The sequence below is a fragment of the Oncorhynchus mykiss genome, chromosome 18 (genome assembly GCF_057628025.1).
Source record: "Oncorhynchus mykiss isolate SJ-2025 chromosome 18, ASM5762802v1, whole genome shotgun sequence".
Classification (NCBI taxonomy): domain Eukaryota; kingdom Metazoa; phylum Chordata; class Actinopteri; order Salmoniformes; family Salmonidae; genus Oncorhynchus; species Oncorhynchus mykiss.
Window position 1 is genome coordinate 13,756,306 of NC_143039.1, and position 20,502 is coordinate 13,776,807.

Consider the following 20,502-nt stretch of genomic DNA (forward strand, 5'->3'; position numbering starts at 1 on the left):
TTTTGTCATAATGTTTAATAATTTAATATTTAATAAACGACGCTGAATGCTGGCTCAGTACTGTAGTGACAGAACGGTGCATGTGGTTTCCCCGCCCACATTTTCAATACAGTATTTAACGTTACCAGGAACAAGTACTCTGCTGTAAATTCTGATAAGAGTATCAACTTGATTGTGCCCTACAGGTAGGTGATTGATTGATTGGTTGCCTCCCCCCACAGATAAGGCCCCCCTGTCTAAAGGTCTCCTCCTGGTCCTCAGTGGTCTGACTGTCGTGCTAACCCTCCTGCCACAGTACAATCACCTGTTCACCTACAGCCTGCAGGCCATCACGCTGCAGCACCAGGTAGCGGAAAAGAGAGAGAGAGTGTCGTAAATCTCTCCTATCTCCCCCTGTGGATCATATTGCCAAAGACAGTACAGTATAAAGATGGGCAGAAACTGCTTCTCCAATAGAAATCCCCGATCACGCTTGTAGCCGACCTTTGGCTAGCTAAACTCATGCCCAGAAACACGTAATCTGCTTTTAATGGTCTTGGTGCCGAACTGCGCATGTGCAGGCTGTCAAATCGAAGACACTCCTTCGATATAAAGTTGTTTTTGATTAAAATTATTACATGTCAGATTGTCACTTTCACGAGGTTGTAGTAATGACAGTTTCAGCTACTTAAGACATTGGCTCAAATCTCAGTTTTGCATTTAGATTTCTAGACAATTAACAACTTAAGGACACATTTTTCGATCTGGTCGGCCAAGTCTGTTTCTCAAGCGTTCCCGGAAGTCTTGTGATGTTGCACCTCTGGGTTTAGAAACTCTGTGGTGTGTGTACTGTGTAACAACCCTCACTCCTCTTCTTCTGTAAGGTATGGCGGTTAGTGTGTGGCAGACTGATCTGTCTGGACCTAAAGGACACCTTCTGCAACAGTCTGCTCATCTACAACTTCCGCATCTTGGAGAGACGGTTCGGCAGCAGAAAATTTGCTGTAAGTTCATTTCAGCTTGTAAACCTCTGTTAGACTCACTGGGTGCGTTCCAGCTGGTCTTTATTGCAGTCGTGCTGCACAGATTATCAGTTGTTTAATCAAATTATCGTAATAATGATGATGATGATGTGGTGGTGATGATGATATGATTTTATGTGATGTCATTGTTTCATACTGTAACATCCTGGTTCTTCCTATAGGCCTAACTGTAACATCCTGGTTCTTCCTATAGGCCTAACTGTAACATCCTGGTTCTTCCTATAGGCCTAACTGTAACATCCTGGTTCTTCCTATAGTCCTAACTGTAACATCCTGGTTCTTCCTGTAGTCCTAACTGTAACATCCTGGTTCTTCCTATAGGCCTAACTGTAACATCCTGGTTCTTCCTATAGGCCTAACTGTAACATCCTGGTTCTTCCTATAGGCCTAACTGTAACATCCTGGTTCTTCCTATAGTCCTAACTGTAACATCCTGGTTCTTCCTGTAGTCCTAACTGTAACATCTTGGTTCTTCCTATAGGCCTAACTGTAACATCCTGGTTCTTCCTATAGGCCTAACTGTAACATCCTGGTTCTTCCTATAGGCCTAACTGTAACATCCTGGTTCTTCCTATAGTCCTAACTGTAACATCCTGGTTCTTCCTGTAGTCCTAACTGTAACATCTTGGTTCTTCCTATAGGCCTAACTGTAACATCCTGGTTCTTCCTATAGGCCTAACTGTAACATCCTGGTTCTTCCTATAGGCCTAACTGTAACATCCTGGTTCTTCCTATAGGCCTAACTGTAACATCCTGGTTCTTCCTATAGGCCTAACTGTAACATCTTGGTTCTTCCTATAGGCCTAACTGTAACATCCTGGTTCTTCCTATAGGCCTAACTGTAACATCCTGGTTCTTCCTATAGGCCTAACTGTAACATCTTGGTTCTTCCTGTAGTCCTAACTGTAACATCCTGGTTCTTCCTATAGGCCTAACTGTAACATCCTGGTTCTTCCTATAGGCCTAACTGTAACATACTGGTTCTTCCTATAGTCCTAACTGTAACATCCTGGTTCTTCCTATAGGCCTAACTGTAACATCCTGGTTCTTCCTATAGGCCTAACTGTAACATCTTGGTTCTTCCTGTAGTCCTAACTGTAACATCTTGGTTCTTCCTGTAGGCCTAACTGTAACATCCTGGTTCTTCCTGTAGTCCTAACTGTAACATCTTGGTTCTTCCTGTAGGCCTAACTGTAACATCCTGGTTCTTCCTGTAGGCCTAACTGTAACATCCTGGTTCTTCCTGTAGTCCTAACTGTAACATCCTGGTTCTTCCTATAGTCCTAACTGTAACATCCTTGTTCTTCCTGTAGTCCTAACTGTAACATCCTTGTTCTTCCTGTAGTCCTAACTGTAACATCCTGGTTCTTCCTGTAGGCCTAACTGTAACATCCTGGTTCTTCCTGTAGGCCTAACTGTAACATCCTGGTTCTTCCTGTAGTCCTAACTGTAACATCCTGGTTCTTCCTGTAGGCCTAACTGTAACATCCTGGTTCTTCCTGTAGGCCTAACTGTAACATCCTGGTTCTTCCTGTAGTCCTAACTGTAACATCCTGGTTCTTCCTGTAGTCCTTCCTGTTTGGGACGTGGGTGCTCACTGCACTGGTGGACTTCCTGCTGTCCGAAGCGTTTCACTACCTGTTTGACTACCAGGTGTCTGAGCTGCCTGCCGGACTGTGAGTACCTCTACCTTTACACCTGTTCTTCACAGCGGGACCTCTAACTGGGCTGCCTGCCGGACTGTGAGTACCTCTACCTTTACACCTGTCCTTCACAGCGGGACCTCTAACTGGGCTGCCTGCCGGACTGTGAGTACCTCTACCTTTACACCTGTCCTTCACAGCGGGACCTCTAACTGGGCTGCCTGCCGGACTGTGAGTACCTCTACCCTTACACCTGTCCTTCACAGCAGGACCTCTAACTGGACTGCCTGCCGGACTGTGAGTACCTCTACCTTTACACCTGTTCTTCACAGCGGGACCTCTAACTGGGCTGCCTGCCGGACTGTGAGTACCTCTACCTTTACACCTGTCCTTCACAGCGGGACCTCTAACTGGGCTGCCTGCCGGACTGTGAGTACCTCTACCTTTACACCTGTCCTTCACAGCGGGACCTCTAACTGGGCTGCCTGCCGGACTGTGAGTACCTCTACCCTTACACCTGTTCTTCACAGCGGGACCTCTAACTGGGCTGCCTGCCGGACTGTGAGTACCTCTACCTTTACACCTGCCCTTCACAGCGGGACATCTAACTGGTCTGCCTGCCGGACTGTGAGTACCTCTACCTTTACTCCTGTCCTTCACAGCGGGACCTCTAACTGGGCTGCCTGCTGGACTGTGAGTACCTCTACCTTTACACCTGTCCTTCACAGCGGGACATCTAACTGGGCTGCCTGCCGGATTGTGAGTACCTCTACCTTTACACCTGTCCTTCACAGCGGGACATCTAACTGGGCTGCCTGCCGGATTGTGAGTACCTCTACCTTTACACCTGTCCTTCACAGCGGGACCTCTAACTGGGCTGCACACATGTTCTTGACACCTGAGCTCAATCCCTAAATCAATCCCTTGCTCCTATGGACTCCTTTCCTTGAAGTGTGCACTTGTTCACTGAAGGTGTACCGTTGTATTAACACCACTAGAGAGCAGTGAGATCAACGAGGGGCTCGATGTGCTGCAGCTACTTCCAAACCAGCTGTAGGCCTATACGTTCTAGATGAAAACATCACACTGCACATGTTGAAAAACTAGGAAGTACCGGTACTCCTTGACCTTTTACCTCATAGAGAGAAGTGTTGTGTTGCTCTTTTAGGGAAGTGAGTTGTCTGTGTTTTTAGTTTCATACCTGGCTAACTTAGGGATAGGCCAGACCTTGGTGAAATAAAACAGTAACAGTGAAATAGAATGGTTTTAATTCCACTTCAAACAGCAGTTAAAAAGTAAGTATTGGAAAGTGAAACCATTTTTAATTATGAAAAGCATAAATATCTGTACAAAGATCGATGTGACGGAAATGTTGGAGATGAATCAGTAAAGGATTTTATCTCTGCATACGACATCCTGTTCTGTAAACAAGGTTTAGTTCTGGAACCTTGTAAAGGCGCTGTTTAGTTCTGGAACCTTGTAAAGGCGCTGTTTAGTTCTGGAACCTTGTAAATGCGCTGTTTAGTTCTGGAACCTTGTAAAGGCGCTGTTTAGTTCTGGAACCTTGTAAAGGCGCTGTTTAGTTCTGGAACCTTGTAAAGGTGCTGTTTAGTTCTGGAACCTTGTAAAGGCGCTGTTTAGTTCTGGAACCTTGTAAAGGCGCTGTAAAGGCGCTGCTGTTTTCTTGTGTTTATGGGACCTTGATTTCCATCTTTTTCACATTCGTTTTGAAATAGCATTTCTTATTGGACAAGTTCAGGTAGTCCCTTTCTGTTTCAGTTCCTTTTTCTTCCGTTTGGTTTCAATACAACCCAGGACAAATAAGTGTGTCTAGACTAGTGGTTCTGTGTCTCTATGGCCTAGTAGTGGTCATCTCAAGGACCAGGACAGGCTCAGGGGTAGTTGGTTGGTGGGATGTGGCTCCTGTCTCAGGGGTAGTTGGTTGGATGTGGCTCCTGTCTCAGGGGTAGTTGGTTGGATGTGGCTCCTGTCTCAGGGGTAGTTGGTTGGTGGGATGTGGCTCCTGTCTCAGGGGTAGTTGGTTGGTGGGATGTGGCTCCTGTCTCAGGGGTAGTTGGTTGGATGTGGCTCCTGTCTCAGGGGTAGTTGGTTGGATGTGGCTCCTGGCTCAGGGGTAGTTGGTTGGATGTGGCTCCTGTCTCAGGGGTAGTTGGTTGGATGTGGCTCCTGTCTCAGGGGTAGTTGGTTGGATGTGGCTCCTGTCTCAGGGCTACTCAGCCGGATGTGACTCCTGTCTCAGGGGTAGTTGGTTGGATGTGGCTCCTGTCTCAGGGGTAGTTGGTTGGATGTGGCTCCTGTCTCAGGGGTAGTTGGTTGGATGTGGCTCCTATCTCAGGGGTAGTTGGTTGGATGTGGCTCCTATCTCAGGGGTAGTTGGTTGGATGTGGCTCCTGCCTCAGGGGTAGTTGGTTGGATGTGGCTCCTGCCTCAGGGGTAGTTGGTTGGTGGGATGTGGCTCCTGTCTCAGGGGTAGTTGGTTGGATGTGGCTCCTGTCTCAGGGGTAGTTGGTTGGATGTGGCTCCTGGCTCAGGGGTAGTTGGTTGGATGTGGCTCCTGTCTCAGGGGTAGTTGGTTGGATGTGGCTCCTGTCTCAGGGGTAGTTGGTTGGATGTGGCTCCTGTCTCAGGGCTACTCAGCCGGATGTGACTCCTGTCTCAGGGGTAGTTGGTTGGATGTGGCTCCTGTCTCAGGGGTAGTTGGTTGGATGTGGCTCCTGTCTCAGGGGTAGTTGGTTGGATGTGGCTCCTATCTCAGGGGTAGTTGGTTGGATGTGGCTCCTATCTCAGGGGTAGTTGGTTGGATGTGGCTCCTGCCTCAGGGGTAGTTGGTTGGATGTGGCTCCTGCCTCAGGGGTAGTTGGTTGGTGGGATGTGGCTCCTGTCTCAGGGGTAGTTGGTTGGTGGGATGCGGCTCCTGTCTCAGGGGTAGTTGGTTGGTGGGATGTGGCTCCTGTCTCAGGGGTAGTTGGTTGGTGGGATGTGGCTCCTGTCTCAGGGGTAGTTGGTTGGTGGGATGTGGCTCCTGTCTCAGGGGTAGTTGGTTGGTGGGATGTGGCTCCTGTCTCAGGGGTAGTTGGTTGGTGGGATGTGGCTCCTGTCTCAGGGGTAGTTGGTTGGTGGGATGTGGCTCCTGTCTCAGGGGTAGTTGGTTGGTGGGATGTGGCTCCTGTCTCAGGGGTAGTTGGTTGGTGGGATGTGGCTCCTGTCTCAGGGGTAGTTGGTTGGTGGGATGTGGCTCCTGTCTCAGGGGTAGTTGGTTGGTGGGATGTGGCTCCTGTCTCAGGGGTAGTTGGTTGGTGGGATGTGGCTCCTGTCTCAGGGGTAGTTGGTTGGTGGGATGTGGCTCCTGTCTCAGGGGTAGTTGGTTGGATGTAGCTCCTGTCTCAGGGGTAGTTGGTTGGATGTGGCTCCTGTCTCAGGGGTAGTTGGTGGGATGTGGCTCCTCTCTCAGGGTTAGTTGGTGGGATGTGGCTCCTGTCTCAGGGTTAGTTGGTGGGATGTGGCTCCTGTCTCAGGGGTAGTTGGTTAGTTGTGGCTCCTGTCTCAGGGGTAGTTGGTTGGATGTGACTCCTGTCTCAGGGGTAGTTGGTTGGATGTGACTCCTGTCTCAGGGGTAGTTGGTTGGATGTGACTCCTGTCTCGGTCTCTGGCCCAGGAATGGTCTTTGTAAGATTATCTAAAGCAACAGGACAAGCTGTGTGGCTACCCAGCCTGCTCCTCCCGTCCCGGGTCCCCCCCCGTTTGAAGGGGGTGTCCTCCCCGGTTCGGACCACGCTGGAGAAAGAGGCGCTGACCTGAACCCTCAACATCTTCATCACCCTCCTCTTGTAACCCTTACAGGCAAAGAAGTAGACAAAGGGGTCCAGGCAGCAGTTGAAGTTCATGAGACACACAGTGAAGTGTAGAGACATCTGAAGGGGAGGGAGAGAGGGGTTAGTGGAGGAGTCGGTCACACGTGGATTGGAGATGGACATTGCACACACGCTTAAATACACAATCTCATGGTCAACACACACACACACACACACACACACAAAAAAATACAATGATATTAACAGATAGGCCTATGTTTGTGTGTCAGTGGAGGTTGGTAGAAGGCGCTGTAGGAGGAAGGGCTCGTTGTAATTCATGGAACTCATGTTTGACTCTGTTCCATTCATTCCATTCCAGCCTTTACAATAAGCCCATCCTCCTATAGCTCCTCCCACCAGCCTCCGCTGGTGTGGAGACAACTACCTGAAAGGCCTGTAGCTCGGTACAGTCTGGTGTGTATCTCAGCTTTCGGATCATATACTGCAGGATGTTGATGTGATAGGGACTGAAACACACTACAAACACCAGCACTACCCCTGCTATCACCCCCGTCGCCTTCTGGCTCCTCAATGACCTGTGACCTCGCCCACCGACCCTACTTCTCGTCACCAACCGCAGCTTCCAAAGCAACACCAAGTAGCAACACAGGATGGTTGCAACGGGAACGCCGTATCCCATGACGACGGCTCCAATGAGGACGTAGGGGAGTCCCTCCACGGCCCCGTTCTCAAAGTTGGGGTACTCCATGCAGGTGGTGGTTCCGTCCGGCTCGGCCCGGGTCATGGTCACGGAGAGGAGGGGTAACGTCTGGACCAGGACTAGAACCCACACCCCTACGCAGACGTAGCGGATGGTCCGGGCCCGGCAGAGCCTGGTGTAACGTAGAGGGAGAACCACGGCTACGAAGCGGTCTACGGCCAGGCAGGTCATGAAATTGACCCCTGCGTAGGTGTTGACGTAGAACAGAAGGGCGGTGACGCGACACAGGGTCTCCCCCAGGGGCCAGTGGAAACCTAGAGGCAGGGAGACTCAAAGATTACCAAGAGAGGTTAGTCCACTTCTGGAACATAACAAGACGCCTGGGATCTGTCTCTCAGGAAAAAGTGTCTGTGTGGATATTCTCCACCTACATTTAAACACCTACAGTGCCTTCAGAAAGTGTTCACACCCAGTGGTGGGAAAAGTACCCAAACGTCATACTTGTGTAAATGTAAAGATACGTTAATAGAAAATAACTCAAGTGAAAGTCACCCAGTAAAATACTACTTGAGTAAAAGTAAAAGTCACCCAGTAAAATACTACTTGAGTAAAAGTAAAAGTCACCCAGTAAAATACTACTTGAGTAAAAGTCACCTAGTAAAATACTACTTGAGTAAAAGTCCCCCAGTAAAATACTACTTGAGTAAAAGCCACCCAGTAAAATACTACTTGAGTAAAAGTCACCTAGTAAAATACTACTTGAGTAAAAGTAAAAGCCACCCAGTAAAATACTACTTGAGCAAAAGTCACCCAGTAAAATACTACTTGAGTAAAAGTAAAAGTCACCCAGTAAAATACTGCTTGAGTAAAAGTCACCCAGTAAAATACTACTTGAGTAAAAGTCACCCAGTAAAATACTACTTGAGTAAAAGTCACCCAGTAAAATACTACTTGAGCAAAAGTCACCCAGTAAAATACTACTTGAGTAAAAGTCACCCAGTAAAATACTACTTGAGCAAAAGTCACCCAGTAAAATACTACTTGAGTAAAAGTCACCCTTTGCATGGTGAATCAATACACCCAGTCACTACAAAGATTCAGGCATCTTTCCTAGCTCAGTTGCCGGAGAGGAAGGAAACCACTCAGGGATTTCATCATGATGCCAATGGTGACTTTAAAATAGTTACAGAGTATCATGGGTGTGATATGAGAACTAAGGATGGATCAACAACATTTGTAGTTACTCCACAATACTAACTTAAATTACAGAGTGAAAAGGAAGCCCGTATTTCAAAACATGCATCCTGTTTGCAACAAGGCACTTAAGTAATACTGCAAAAAAAAAAAAAAAAAATCAAACTTTCTTTCCTGAATACAAAGTGTTACGTTTAGGGCAAATCCAACACATCACAGAGTACCACTCTTCATATTATCAAGCATGGTGGTTGCTGCATCATGTTATGGGTGTGCTTGTCAGCAACAATGACAAGGGATTTTTTTTAGGATAAGCAGAATACAGCTATAAGCACAGGCAAAGTCCCAGAGGAAAACCTAGTCTGCTTTCCAACAGACACTGGGAGACATTCACCTTTCAGCAGGACAATATCCTAAAACACAAGGCCAAATATCCACTGGGGTTGCTTACCAAGAAGACATTGATTGTTCCTGGGTGGCATAGTTACCATTTTAACGTAAATCGTCTTGAAAATCTATGGCAAGACTTGAAAATGGCGGTCAATTTGACAGTTTAAAAAAAAGAGAAGAATTTAAAAAAGAATAATGTGCAAATATTGTACAATCCAGGTGTGCAAAGCTTTTAGAGATTTACCCAGAAAGACTCACAGCTGTAATCACTGCCAAAGGTGCTTCTACAAAGTATTGACTCGGGGGTTTGAATACTTATGCAAATTAGATATTTCCAAGAGTTCATTTTCAATACATTTGCAAAAATGTCAACACATGTTTTCACGTTGTCATTATGGGTTATTGTGTTTGTTTTAATTCGGGCTGTAACAACAAAATGTGGAAGAAGTCGAGGGGCGTGAACACTTTCTGAAGGCACTGTATCATTTCTACATACCTACTATCTGCTTTTAGTTGCTTGTTTTAAACTACTTCAAAACAACTATAGTCACCGACCTAGGACGTAGTGGAGTATTACTGACCTAGGACGTAGTGGAGTATTACTGACCTAGGACGTAGTGGAGTATTACTGACCTAGGACGTAGTGGGAGTATCACTGACCTAGGGTGTAGTGGAGTATCACCGACCTAGGGTGTAGTAGTGGGAGTATCACTGACCTAGGACGTCGTAGTAGTGGAGTATTACTGACCTAGGACGTAGTGGGAGTATCACTGACCTAGGGTGTAGTGGAGTATCACCGACCTAGGGTGTAGTAGTGGGAGTATCACTGACCTAGGACGTCGTAGTGGGAGTATCACTGACCTAGGGTGTAGTGGGAGTATCACTGACCTAGGGTGTAGTAGTGGGAGTATCACTGACCTAGGGCGTCGTAGTGGGAGTATCACTGACCTAGGGCGTCGTAGTGGGAGTATCACTGACCTAGGGCGTCGTAGTGGGAGTATCACTGACCTAGGGCGTCGTAGTGGGAGTATCACTGACCTAGGGCGTCGTAGTGGGAGTATCACTGACCTAGGGTGTAGTGGGAGTATCACTGACCTAGGGTGTAGTGGGAGTATCACTGACCTAGGGTGTAGTGGGAGTATCACCGACCTAGGACGTAGTAGTGGGAGTATCACTGACCTAGGGTGTAGTGGAGTATCACTGACCTAGGGTGTAGTGGGAGTATCACTGACCTAGGACGTCGTAGTGGGAGTATCACCGACCTAGGGTGTAGTGGGAGTATCACTGACCTAGGATGTCGTAGTGGGAGTATCACTGACCTAGGACGTCGTAGTGGGAGTATCACTGACCTAGGACGTCGTAGTGGGAGTATCACTGACCTAGGACGTCGTAGTGGGAGTATCACTGACCTAGGGTGTAGTGGGAGTATCACTGACCTAGGGCGTCGTAGTGGGAGTATCACTGACCTAGGGCGTCGTAGTGGGAGTATCACTGACCTAGGGCGTCGTAGTGGGAGTATCACTGACCTAGGGCGTCGTAGTGGGAGTATCACTGACCTAGGGCGTCGTAGTGGGAGTATCACTGACCTAGGGCGTCGTAGTGGGAGTATCACTGACCTAGGGTGTAGTGGGAGTATCACTGACCTAGGGTGTAGTGGGAGTATCACTGACCTAGGGTGTAGTGGAGTATCACTGACCTAGGGTGTAGTGGAGTATCACTGACCTAGGGCGTAGTAGTAGTGGAGTATCACTGACCTAGGGTGTAGTGGGAGTATCACTGACCTAGGGTGTAGTGGGAGTATCACTGACCTAGGGTGTAGTGGGAGTATCACTGACCTAGGGTGTAGTGGAGTATCACTGACCTAGGGCGTAGTAGTAGTGGAGTATTACTGACCTAGGGCGTAGTGAGAGTATCACTGACCTAGGGCGTAGTGGAGTATCACTGACCTAGGGTGTAGTGGGAGTATCACTGACCTAGGGTGTAGTGGGAGTATCACTGACCTAGGGTGTAGTGGAGTATCACTGACCTAGGGCGTAGTAGTAGTGGAGTATTACTGACCTAGGGCGTAGTGAGAGTATCACTGACCTAGGGCGTAGTGGGAGTATCACTGACCTAGGGCGTAGTAGTAGTGGAGTATTACTGACCTAGGGCGTAGTGAGAGTATCACTGACCTAGGGCGTAGTGGAGTATCACTGACCTAGGGTGTAGTGGGAGTATCACTGACCTAGGGTGTAGTGGAGTATCACTGACCTAGGGCGTAGTAGTAGTGGAGTATTACTGACCTAGGGCGTAGTGGGAGTATCACTGACCTAGGGCGTAGTGGAGTATCACTGACCTAGGGCGTAGTGGGAGTATCACTGACCTAGGGCGTAGTAGTAGTGGAGCATTACTGACCTAGGGCGTAGTAGTAGTGGAGTATTTCTGACCTAGGGCGTAGTGAGAGTATCACTGACCTAGGGTGTAGTGGGAGTATCACTGACCTAGGGTGTAGTGGGAGTATCACTGACCTAGGGTGTAGTGGAGTATCACTGACCTAGGGCGTAGTAGTAGTGGAGTATTACTGACCTAGGGCGTAGTGGGAGTATCACTGACCTAGGGCGTAGTGGAGTATCACTGACCTAGGGCGTAGTGGGAGTATCACTGACCTAGGGCGTAGTAGTAGTGGAGCATTACTGACCTAGGGCGTAGTAGTAGTGGAGTATTACTGACCTAGGGCGTAGTAGTGGTGGAGTATCACTGACCTAGGGTGTGGGAGTATCACTGACCTAGGGCGTGGGAGTATCACTGACCTAGGGCGTAGTGGAGTATCACTGACCTAGGGCATAGTGGGAGTATCACTGACCTAGGGCGTAGTGGAGTATCACTGACCTAGGGCGTAGTGAGAGTATCACTGACCTAGGGCGTAGTAGTAGTGGCGCATTACTGACCTAGGGCGTAGTAGTAGTGGAGCATTACTGACCTAGGGCGTAGTAGTAGTGGAGTATTACTGACCTAGGGCGTAGTGGGAGTATCACTGACCTAGGGCGTAGTGGGAGTATCACTGACCTAGGGCGTAGTAGTAGTGGAGCATTACTGACCTAGGGCGTAGTAGTAGTGGAGTATTACTGACCTAGGGCGTAGTAGTGGTGGAGTATCACTGACCTAGGGCGTAGTGGAGTATCACTGACCTAGGGCGTAGTGGAGTATCACTGACCTAGGGCGTAGTGGGAGTATCACTGACCTAGGGCGTAGTGGGAGTATCACTGACCTAGGGCGTAGTAGTGGAGTATCACTGACCTAGGGCGTAGTGGGAGTATCACTGACCTAGGGCGTAGTGGGAGTATCACTGACCTAGGGCGTAGTGGAGTATCACTGACCTAGGGCGTAGTAGGCTATCCTCAGAGGCAGGGCCAGAGTGAAGAGGACGTCAGAGGCGGCCAGGTTGGCAGAGTAGAGCGTGGTAGAGTTGATCTGGGCCAGGTTGGGTCTGATGACGTGCAGTGCCAGGGCGTTACCTAGGAGGCCGAGCGTGAAGACCAGGCTGTAGTGGAGAGACATGAGGACGCGGGCGACGGCGCGGTGGTCGTACAGGTTGGTGCAGACCAGGGAGGAGGAGGTGTTGGAGTCGAGGTTCAGAGTGGAGTTCACACCCTCCGACCACGACATGATGGTTAGTAACAGGAAGTGTAAATCTGAAGCACAGCAGGTGAGGGTTTGGGTGAAGACACTTGCAGTAGTTTAAAATCAACAGACTAAATTAGAGCAATATGTTCCATTTGTCTTGCATCATTTGCTCTATAACACTCATGTAGTAATTGCAACCCCAAATATACCCACAATTTGTGGGGGGAAATTCACTTTCCTGTGAAAAATATCTATGCTTAAACCTGTGTAAACTACATACTGTGTTATACAGTGGTGGAAAAAGTACCCAACTGTCATACTTTAGTAAAAGTATAGATACCTTTTTAATAGAAAGTGACTCAAGTGAAAGTCAGCCAGTGAAATACTTCTTGAGTAAAAGTCTAAAAGTATTTGGGTTGTAAATATATTTAAGTGTAAAAAGTAAATGTAATTGCTCAAATATACTTGTGTGAAAAGTAAAAGTGAAAGTATAAATGACTTGTTTAGTGAGTCCTCCAGGCCGGAGGCAGGAGGGATGACCACGTGTGCTCTTGAAAGTGCGTGAATTTGACAATTTTCCAGTCCTGCTGATAAAAGCATTGAAAATGTAATGAGTACTTTGGGTGTCAGAAAATGTATGGAGTAAAAAGTACAATATTTTCTTTAGGAATGTAGTGAAGTAAAAGTAAAATGGTCAAAAATATAAAAATTTAAGTACAGATTCTACAAAAAACTACTGAAGTACTTTAATATATTTGTACTTAAGTACGTTACACCACTGGTATTATACTGTACTATATCTGTGTAAACTACATACTGTATTATAGTACCATACCTGTGTAAACCACATACTGTATTATACTATCATACCCGTGTAAACCACAGTGTAATACTGTATCATACCTGTGTAAACCACATACTGTATTATACTATCATACCTGTGTAGACCACATACTGTAATACAGTACCATACCTGTGTAGACCACATACTGTAATATAGTATCATACCTGTCTAAACCACATACTGCATCATACCTGTGTAGACCACATACTGTACCATACCTGTGTAGACCACATACTGAATGATACTGTACCATACCTGTGTAGACCACATACTGAATGATACTGTACCATACCTGTGTAGACCACATACTGAATGATACTGTACCATACCTGTGTAGACCACATACTGAATGATACTGTACCATACCTGTGTAGACCACATACTGAATGATACTGTACCATACCTGTGTAGACCACATACTGTATGATACTGTACTCACCAGATGGAAGCGCTCTTAACTGTCAGTGGTGTTTCGGGAGGGACGTTGGTCCCCTGTGTGACTCCAGAGCCATGTGTCAGGTCAGCCAGTGGTGTTTCAGGAGGGACGTTGGTCCCCTGTGTGACTCCAGAGCCATGTGTCAGGTCAGCCAGAGAATGAAACTCAACAAGTATTAGATATATGTCTCTTTTCTTTGCGTCAGCTACGGCCGACTAGGCAGAAGTGTGCAGCTTCTGCCACAGCCAGTACCCAGACACACACTTATCATTTCCTGCACCGCAAGCAAACCCCTCCTACATTTATTCTGAGTGGGTGTGTGTGTGGGTGCAAGCGTCTCTTCGAAATTTGTAAAGATGAATTTATTTGATCAACAGGATGAATAATTTTCAGCATGTTTATTCATGTTTGTAAGGATATCAAACACTCCAGATGATATCGAGGGCACAAATAGGCTGAATGTCAGCTGTTCTTCATGTGAACAGAGTAGAAATTAGAGTAAAGAGGAAGAAGTATATTGACCCAATCGTGACTAGGGCTGGGAATTACCGGGGGGCCTCGTGGTGTGATATTACCGGGGGACCTCGTGGTGTGATATTACCGGGGGACCTCGTGGTGTGATATTACCGGGGGGCCTCGTGGTGTGATATTACCGGGGGGCCTCGTGGTGTGATATTACCGGGGGACCTCGTGGTGTGATATTACCAGGGGACCTCGTGGTGGGATATTACCAGTGGACCTCGTGGTGTGATATTACCGGGGGCCTCGTGGTGTGATATTACCGGGGGCCTCGTGGTGTGATATTACCGGGGGCCTCGTGGTGTGATATTACCGGGGGGCCTCGTGGTGTGATATTACCGGGGGGCCTCGTGGTGTGATATTACCGGGGGACCTCGTGGTGTGATATTACCGGGGGGCCTCGTGGTGTGATATATTACCGGGGGGCCTCGTGGTGTGATATTACCGGGGGACCTCGTGGTGTGATATTACCAGGGGACCTCGTGGTGTGATATTACCAGTGGACCTCGTGGTGTGATATTACCGGGGGACCTCGTGGTGTGATATTACCGGGGGGCCTCGTGGTGTGATATTACCGGGGGCCTCGTGGTGTGATATTACCGGGGGGCCTCGTGGTGTGATATTACCGGGGGGCCTCGTGGTGTGATAGAGAGAGAGTGAAAACACATTGTCTCCCTATTTAAAAAGATGGAGAATACGCTATGAAAGAAACCTACTGTAGTTTTGGTGCAGCTACAGCCAACTAGACATGTAACTGTATGGATCTGTCTCCTCCCATCACTACTAATGACCCTCTCATGACCTCTCTGGGCTGCTGTCATGTTCCTCATTCTGATCCTTCATGTGGAGTTCATAAAAAATGAATCTCTACTTTTAATACGAACTGTATTCATACCCTCAGGCTCTCACTATTACTAGTAGTGGTGTGTGTGTGTGTGTGTGTGTGCGTCAAGCATGGACATATCAGATATGGCTCATCCTGTGATGCTCATCTCCATTCTGTGTGTGTGTGTGACTGTGCGTGTCCTCGTGTGTGTATGTGTGGGTGACTGCGTGTGTGTGTGTGTGGGTGACTGTCCGTGTGGGTGACTGTGCGTGTGCGTGTCCGTGTGTGTGTGGGCGACCGTGCGTGTCCTCGTGTGTGTATGTGTGCGTGACTGCGTGTCCGTGTGTGTGTGTGGGTGACTGTCCGTGTGGGTGACTGTGCGTGTCCTCGTGTGTGTGACTGTGCGTGTGGGTGACTGCGTGTCCTGGTGTGTGTGTGGGTGACTGTGCGTGTCCTCGTGTGTGTGTGTGTGGGTGACTGCGTGACCTTGTGTGTGTGTGTGTGGGTGGGTGGGTGACTGCGTGTCCTGGTGTGGGTGACTGTGCGTGTCCTGGTGTGTGTGTGTGTGTGACTGTGTGTGTCCTGGTGTGTGTGTGGGTGACTGCATGTCCTCATGTGTGTGTGGGTGACTGTGCGTGTCCTGGTGTGTGTGTGGGTGACTGTGCGTGTCCTGGTGTGTGTGTGGGTGACTGTGCGTGTCCTGGTGTGTGTGTGGGTGACTGTGCGTGTCCTGGTGTGTGTGTGGGTGACTGTGTGTGTCCTGGTGTGTGTGTGGGTGACTGTGCGTGTCCTGGTGTGTGTGTGGGTGACTGTGCGTGTCCTGGTGTGTGTGTGGGTGACTGTGCGTGTCCTGGTGTGTGTGTGGGTGACTGTGTGTGTCCTGGTGTGTGTGTGGGTGACTGTGTGTGTGACTGTGTGTGTCCTGGTGTGTGTGTGTGGGTGACTGTGCGTGTCCTGGTGTGTGTGTGGGTGACTGTGCGTGTCCTGGTGTGTGTGTGTGTGGGTAACTGTGTGTGTGTGTGACTGTGCGTGTCCTACTGTGAGTGACTGTAATGGCAGGGCTCTGAGGTTAGCTGCTGGTCTATAATGATTCATTCTTACTTCCTCTAATAGAAATATACTTTACTGTATATCTGCTCAGAGGTTTGGTGTTTGTGAACAGAACATTGTTTTAACCATCTTCTCCTTTCCTCTCCTCCCCACCTCCCCTCTCTCCTCCTTACCTCCCTTCTCTCCTTCCCTCCCCTCTCTTCCTTACCTCCCCTCTCTCCTCTCTCCTCCTCACCTCCCCTCTCTCCTTCCCCATCCCCTCTCTCCTCCTCACCTCCTCCTCTCTCCTCCTCACCTCCTCTCTCCTCCTCACCTCCCCCTCTCTCCTTCCCCATCCCCTCTCTCCTCCTCACCTCCCCTCTCTCCTCCTCACCTCCCCTCTCTCCTCCACCTCCCATCACTCCTTCCCCATCCCCTCTCTCCTTCCCCATCCCCTCTCTCCTTCCCCATCACCTCTCTCCTTCCCCATCCCCTCTCCTCCTCACCTCCCCTCTCTCCTCCTCACCTCCATCCTCTCCTCCTCTCCTCCCCTCTCTCCTTCCCCTCTCCTCTCTCCTCCTCACCTCCCCTCCCCTCTCTCCTTCCCTCTCCTCTCTCCTCCTCACCTCCCCTCTCTCCTTCCCCTCTCCTCTCTCCTCCTCACCTCCCCTCTCTCCTTCCCCTCTCCTCTCTCCTTCCCCACCTCTCCTCTCTCCTTCCCCTCTCCTCTCTCCTCCTCACCTCCCCTCTCCTTCCCTCTCCTCTCTCCTCCTCACCTCCCCTCTCTCCTTCCCTCTCCTCCTCACCCCCCCTTCCCTATCCTCTCTCCTCCTCACCTCTCTCCTTCCCCTCTCCTCTCTCCTCCTCACCTCCCCTCTCTCCTTCCCTCTCCTCTCTCCTTCCCTCTCCTCTCTCCTTCCCTCTCCTCTCTCCTTCCCCTCTCCTCCTCACCTCCCCTCTCCTCCCCTCTCCTCTCCTCCCCTCTCTCCTCTCCTCTCCTCTCTCCTCCTCACCTCCCCTCTCTCCTTCCCTCTCCTCTCTCCTCCTCTCCTTCCCCCTCTCCTCCTCACCTCTCCTCCAGGCTAGGCCCAGTGTTCAGCCTGTTTGTACCTTTCTACTCCTCCATCCCCAAGGTTCCAGTCACTCAACTCCTTGGTCAGATCTCCATAACTAACAAGTCCCTGGTTTACATTGTAGGCCTGCAGGTATGTAGAGTTACATAGTGTTCAGCATGGTGGGGGTCAATGGTTAATATGTAGAGTTACATAGTGTTCAGCATGGTGGGGGTTAATATGTAGAGTTACATAGTGTTCAGCATGGTGGGGGTCAGTGATTAATATGTAGAGTTACATAGTGTTCAGCATGGTGGGGGTCAGTGGTTAATATGTAGAGTTACATAGTGTTCAGCATGGTGGGGGTCAGTGGTTAATATGTAGAGTTACATAGTGTTCAGCATGGTGGGGGTTAATATGTAGAGTTACATAGTGTTCAGCATGGTGGGGGTTAATATGTAGAGTTACATAGTGTTCAGCATGGTGGGGGTCAGTGGTTAATATGTAGAGTTACATAGTGTTCAGCATGGTGGGGGTTAATATGTAGAGTTACATAGTGTTCAGCATGGTGGGGGTCAGTGGTTAATATGTAGAGTTACATAGTGTTCAGCATGGTGGGGGTTAATATGTAGAGTTACATAGTGTTCAGCATGGTGGGGGTCAGTGGTTAATATGTAGAGTTACATAGTGTTCAGCATGGCGGGGGTTAATATGTAGAGTTACATAGTGTTCAGCATGGTGGGGGTCAGTGGTTAATATGTAGAGTTACATAGTGTTCAGCATGGTGGGGGTTAATATGTAGAGTTACATAGTGTTCAGCATGGTGGGGGTCAATATGTAGAGTTACATAGTGTTCAGCATGGTGGGGGTTAATATGTAGAGTTACATAGTGTTCAGCATGGTGGGGGTTAATATGTAGAGTTACATAGTGTTCAGCATGGTGGGGGTTAATATGTAGAGTTACATAGTGTTCAGCATGGTGGGGGTCAGTGGTTAATATGTAGAGTTACATAGTGTTCAGCATGGTGGGGGTCAATATGTAGAGTTACATAGTGTTCAGCATGGTGGGGGTCAGCGGTTAATATGTAGAGTTACATAGTGTTCAGCATGGTGGGAGTCAATATGTAGAGTTACATAGTGTTCAGCATGGTGGGGGTTAATATGTAGAGTTACATAGTGTTCAGCATGGTGGGGGTTAATATGTAGAGTTACATAGTGTTCAGCATGGTGGGGGTTAATATGTAAAGTTACATAGTGTTCAGCATGGTGGGGGTCAATATGTAGAGTTACATAGTGTTCAGCATGGTGGGGGTTAATATGTAGAGTTACATAGTGTTCAGCATGGTGGGGGTCAGTGGTTAATATGTAGAGTTACATAGTGTTCAGCATGGTGGGGGTCAATATGTAGAGTTACATAGTGTTCAGCATGGTGGGGGTCAGTATGTAGAGTTACATAGTGTTCAGCATGGCGGGGGTCAGTGGTTAATATGTAGAGTTACATAGTGTTCAGCATGGTGGGGGTTAATATGTAGAGTTACATAGTGTTCAGCATGGTGGGGGTTAATATGTAGAGTTACATAGTGTTCAGCATGGTGGGGGTTAATATGTAGAGTTACATAGTGTTCAGCATGGTGGGGGTCAGTATGTAGAGTTACATAGTGTTCAGCATGGCGGGGGTCAGTGGTTAATATGTAGAGTTACATAGTGTTCAGCATGGTGGGGGTCAGTGGTTAATATGTAGAGTTACATAGTGTTCAGCATGGTGGGGGTCAGTGGTTAATATGTAGAGTTACATAGTGTTCAGCATGGTGGGGGTTAATATGTAGAGTTACATAGTGTTCAGCATGGTGGGGGTCAATATGTAGAGTTACATAGTGTTCAGCATGGTGGGGGTTAATATGTAGAGTTACATAGTGTTCAGCATGGTGGGGGTCAGTGGTTAATATGTCTCTGTGTTGTGTTTCAGCTCCTGACCTCCAGTCCGTTCATGTGGCTCGTTGCTCTCAGTGGACTGGTGAGTTCACACCACACTGACCCTGTTGCATAGCAACCAGCATTATACCCAACCCCGTTATCTCAACCGCAGCCGCTTCTTCAGAAGTTGTAAATCCACACGTCTGAACCACACAGCGCGTGTTCCCCTCAGGTCTCTGGGAAGCTGTACCACGGAAACGCTCTGGGGGTGCAGCGGCTGCTCTTCGTGCCCCGGTGGCTGTCCCGTGTAGGGGCCTTCGTCCTGGAGCCCCTGTTCTCCGGGCCCCCGCCCCCCAATGAACCCCCCCTGGGTATGGGGGCTACTCTGGACATCCAGAGACAGCAGAGGATGGATCTCCATGATCAACAGGTGCTGCTGGCCCAGTTCCATCAGGCCAGGAGGAACCACAGACCACCACAGGTATGGACAGACATACACACACAGTACTACACACAGTACTACACACACACACAAACACACACACAGAACTACACACACACACAAAGTACTACACACACACAGACAGTACTACACACACACACACAGACAGTACTACACACACACACACAGACAGTACTACACACACACACACACACACACAAAGTACTACACACACACACAGTACTACACACACACACACAGACAGTACTACACACACACACACAGACAGTACTACACACACACACACAGACAGTACTACACACACACACACACACACACACACACAGACTAATGGACATTCCATTTGACATGACCCTCCTTCTGATCTGTTTTGGCCAATCAGAAGCATGCATGCTTTTGCAGAATATTTAATGCAATCCTCTCATTGGCAGAATGAATGTCCTTCACATGCAAAGGCTACTTGAGTTTATAGTCCTGCCTTTCCAACACACAGCTCCTGGCGGTCTCTGTCTTCTGAACTGATGTGCAGGCAGGGCTCTTCTAAAGTCTACGTGACCTTTATTCTGTATAGAAACAATGTTTATATTTATATTGGCCATTTTAGCTTTGATGACATCAGAAGCTCTGTTTTGACATTTGCCTTTTTTAAATAATTGTTCATAAATAATAATAATAATAATAATAATAATAATGCCAGTTATTTAATATTAGAAGTACAGCAATCATTCTGGCATTGTTGCAAAGCCCAGATTCTCCCCATTTTCAATTGATCCAATGCTATTTAACCCCCTACGGCTGTTATGATGGGGAGAAGATCAGAGCTGTAAACTGATCCAATGCTATTTAACCCCCTACAGCTGTTATGATGGGGAGAAGATCAGAGCTGGAAACTGATCCAATGCTATTTAACCCCCTACGGCTGTTATGATGGGGAGAAGATCAGAGCTGTAAACTGATCCAATGCTATTTAACCCCCTATGGCTGGTTATGATGGGGAGAAGATCAGAGCTGTAAACTGATCCAATGCTATTTAA

General features: G+C 48.3%; 2 protein-coding genes across 12 annotated transcripts in view; one reads left to right on the forward strand and one right to left on the reverse strand.

Annotated features, from left to right (window-relative positions):
• Positions 1 to 20,502, forward strand: part of ubac2 (UBA domain containing 2) — a 28,092-nt gene that overhangs the window by 369 nt on the left and 7,221 nt on the right. For 2 of the 9 annotated variants that reach the window (XM_090207179.1, XM_090207181.1), the window contains exons 2-7: positions 222 to 346; positions 864 to 983; positions 2,592 to 2,698; positions 17,121 to 17,244; positions 19,058 to 19,105; positions 19,238 to 19,486. In XM_090207179.1, coding sequence (XP_090063305.1) covers positions 222 to 346; positions 864 to 983; positions 2,592 to 2,698; positions 17,121 to 17,244; positions 19,058 to 19,105; positions 19,238 to 19,486 — 773 coding nt within the window. Of the gene's footprint in view, positions 1 to 31; positions 135 to 185; positions 347 to 863; positions 984 to 2,591; positions 2,699 to 2,733; positions 3,227 to 3,787; positions 3,961 to 6,856; positions 7,548 to 17,120; positions 17,245 to 19,057; positions 19,106 to 19,237; positions 19,487 to 20,502 lie in introns of those variants that run through there. The other 7 variants (XR_016488269.1, XM_090207187.1, XM_090207185.1 and 4 more) reach the window with 7 other exon arrangements.
• Positions 3,917 to 14,129, reverse strand: gpr183b (G protein-coupled receptor 183b). Of its 3 annotated transcripts, none has more exons than XM_090207178.1 (5): positions 13,669 to 13,903; positions 12,885 to 12,969; positions 12,139 to 12,453; positions 6,923 to 7,512; positions 3,917 to 6,597 (listed from the first exon to the last, which is right to left on the reverse strand). In XM_090207178.1, the coding sequence occupies exons 3-5, from the start codon at positions 12,425 to 12,427 to the stop codon at positions 6,262 to 6,264; spliced, it is 1,215 nt and encodes a 404-aa protein (XP_090063304.1). In that variant the 5' UTR covers positions 12,428 to 12,453; positions 12,885 to 12,969; positions 13,669 to 13,903; the 3' UTR covers positions 3,917 to 6,261. The 3 variants fall into 3 exon arrangements, with proteins under 3 accessions (XP_090063304.1, XP_090063302.1, XP_090063303.1); XM_090207177.1 differs by having other exon boundaries at positions 4,460 to 6,597; positions 12,885 to 12,972; positions 13,669 to 13,894; XM_090207176.1 differs by lacking the exon at positions 12,885 to 12,969 and having other exon boundaries at positions 13,669 to 14,129.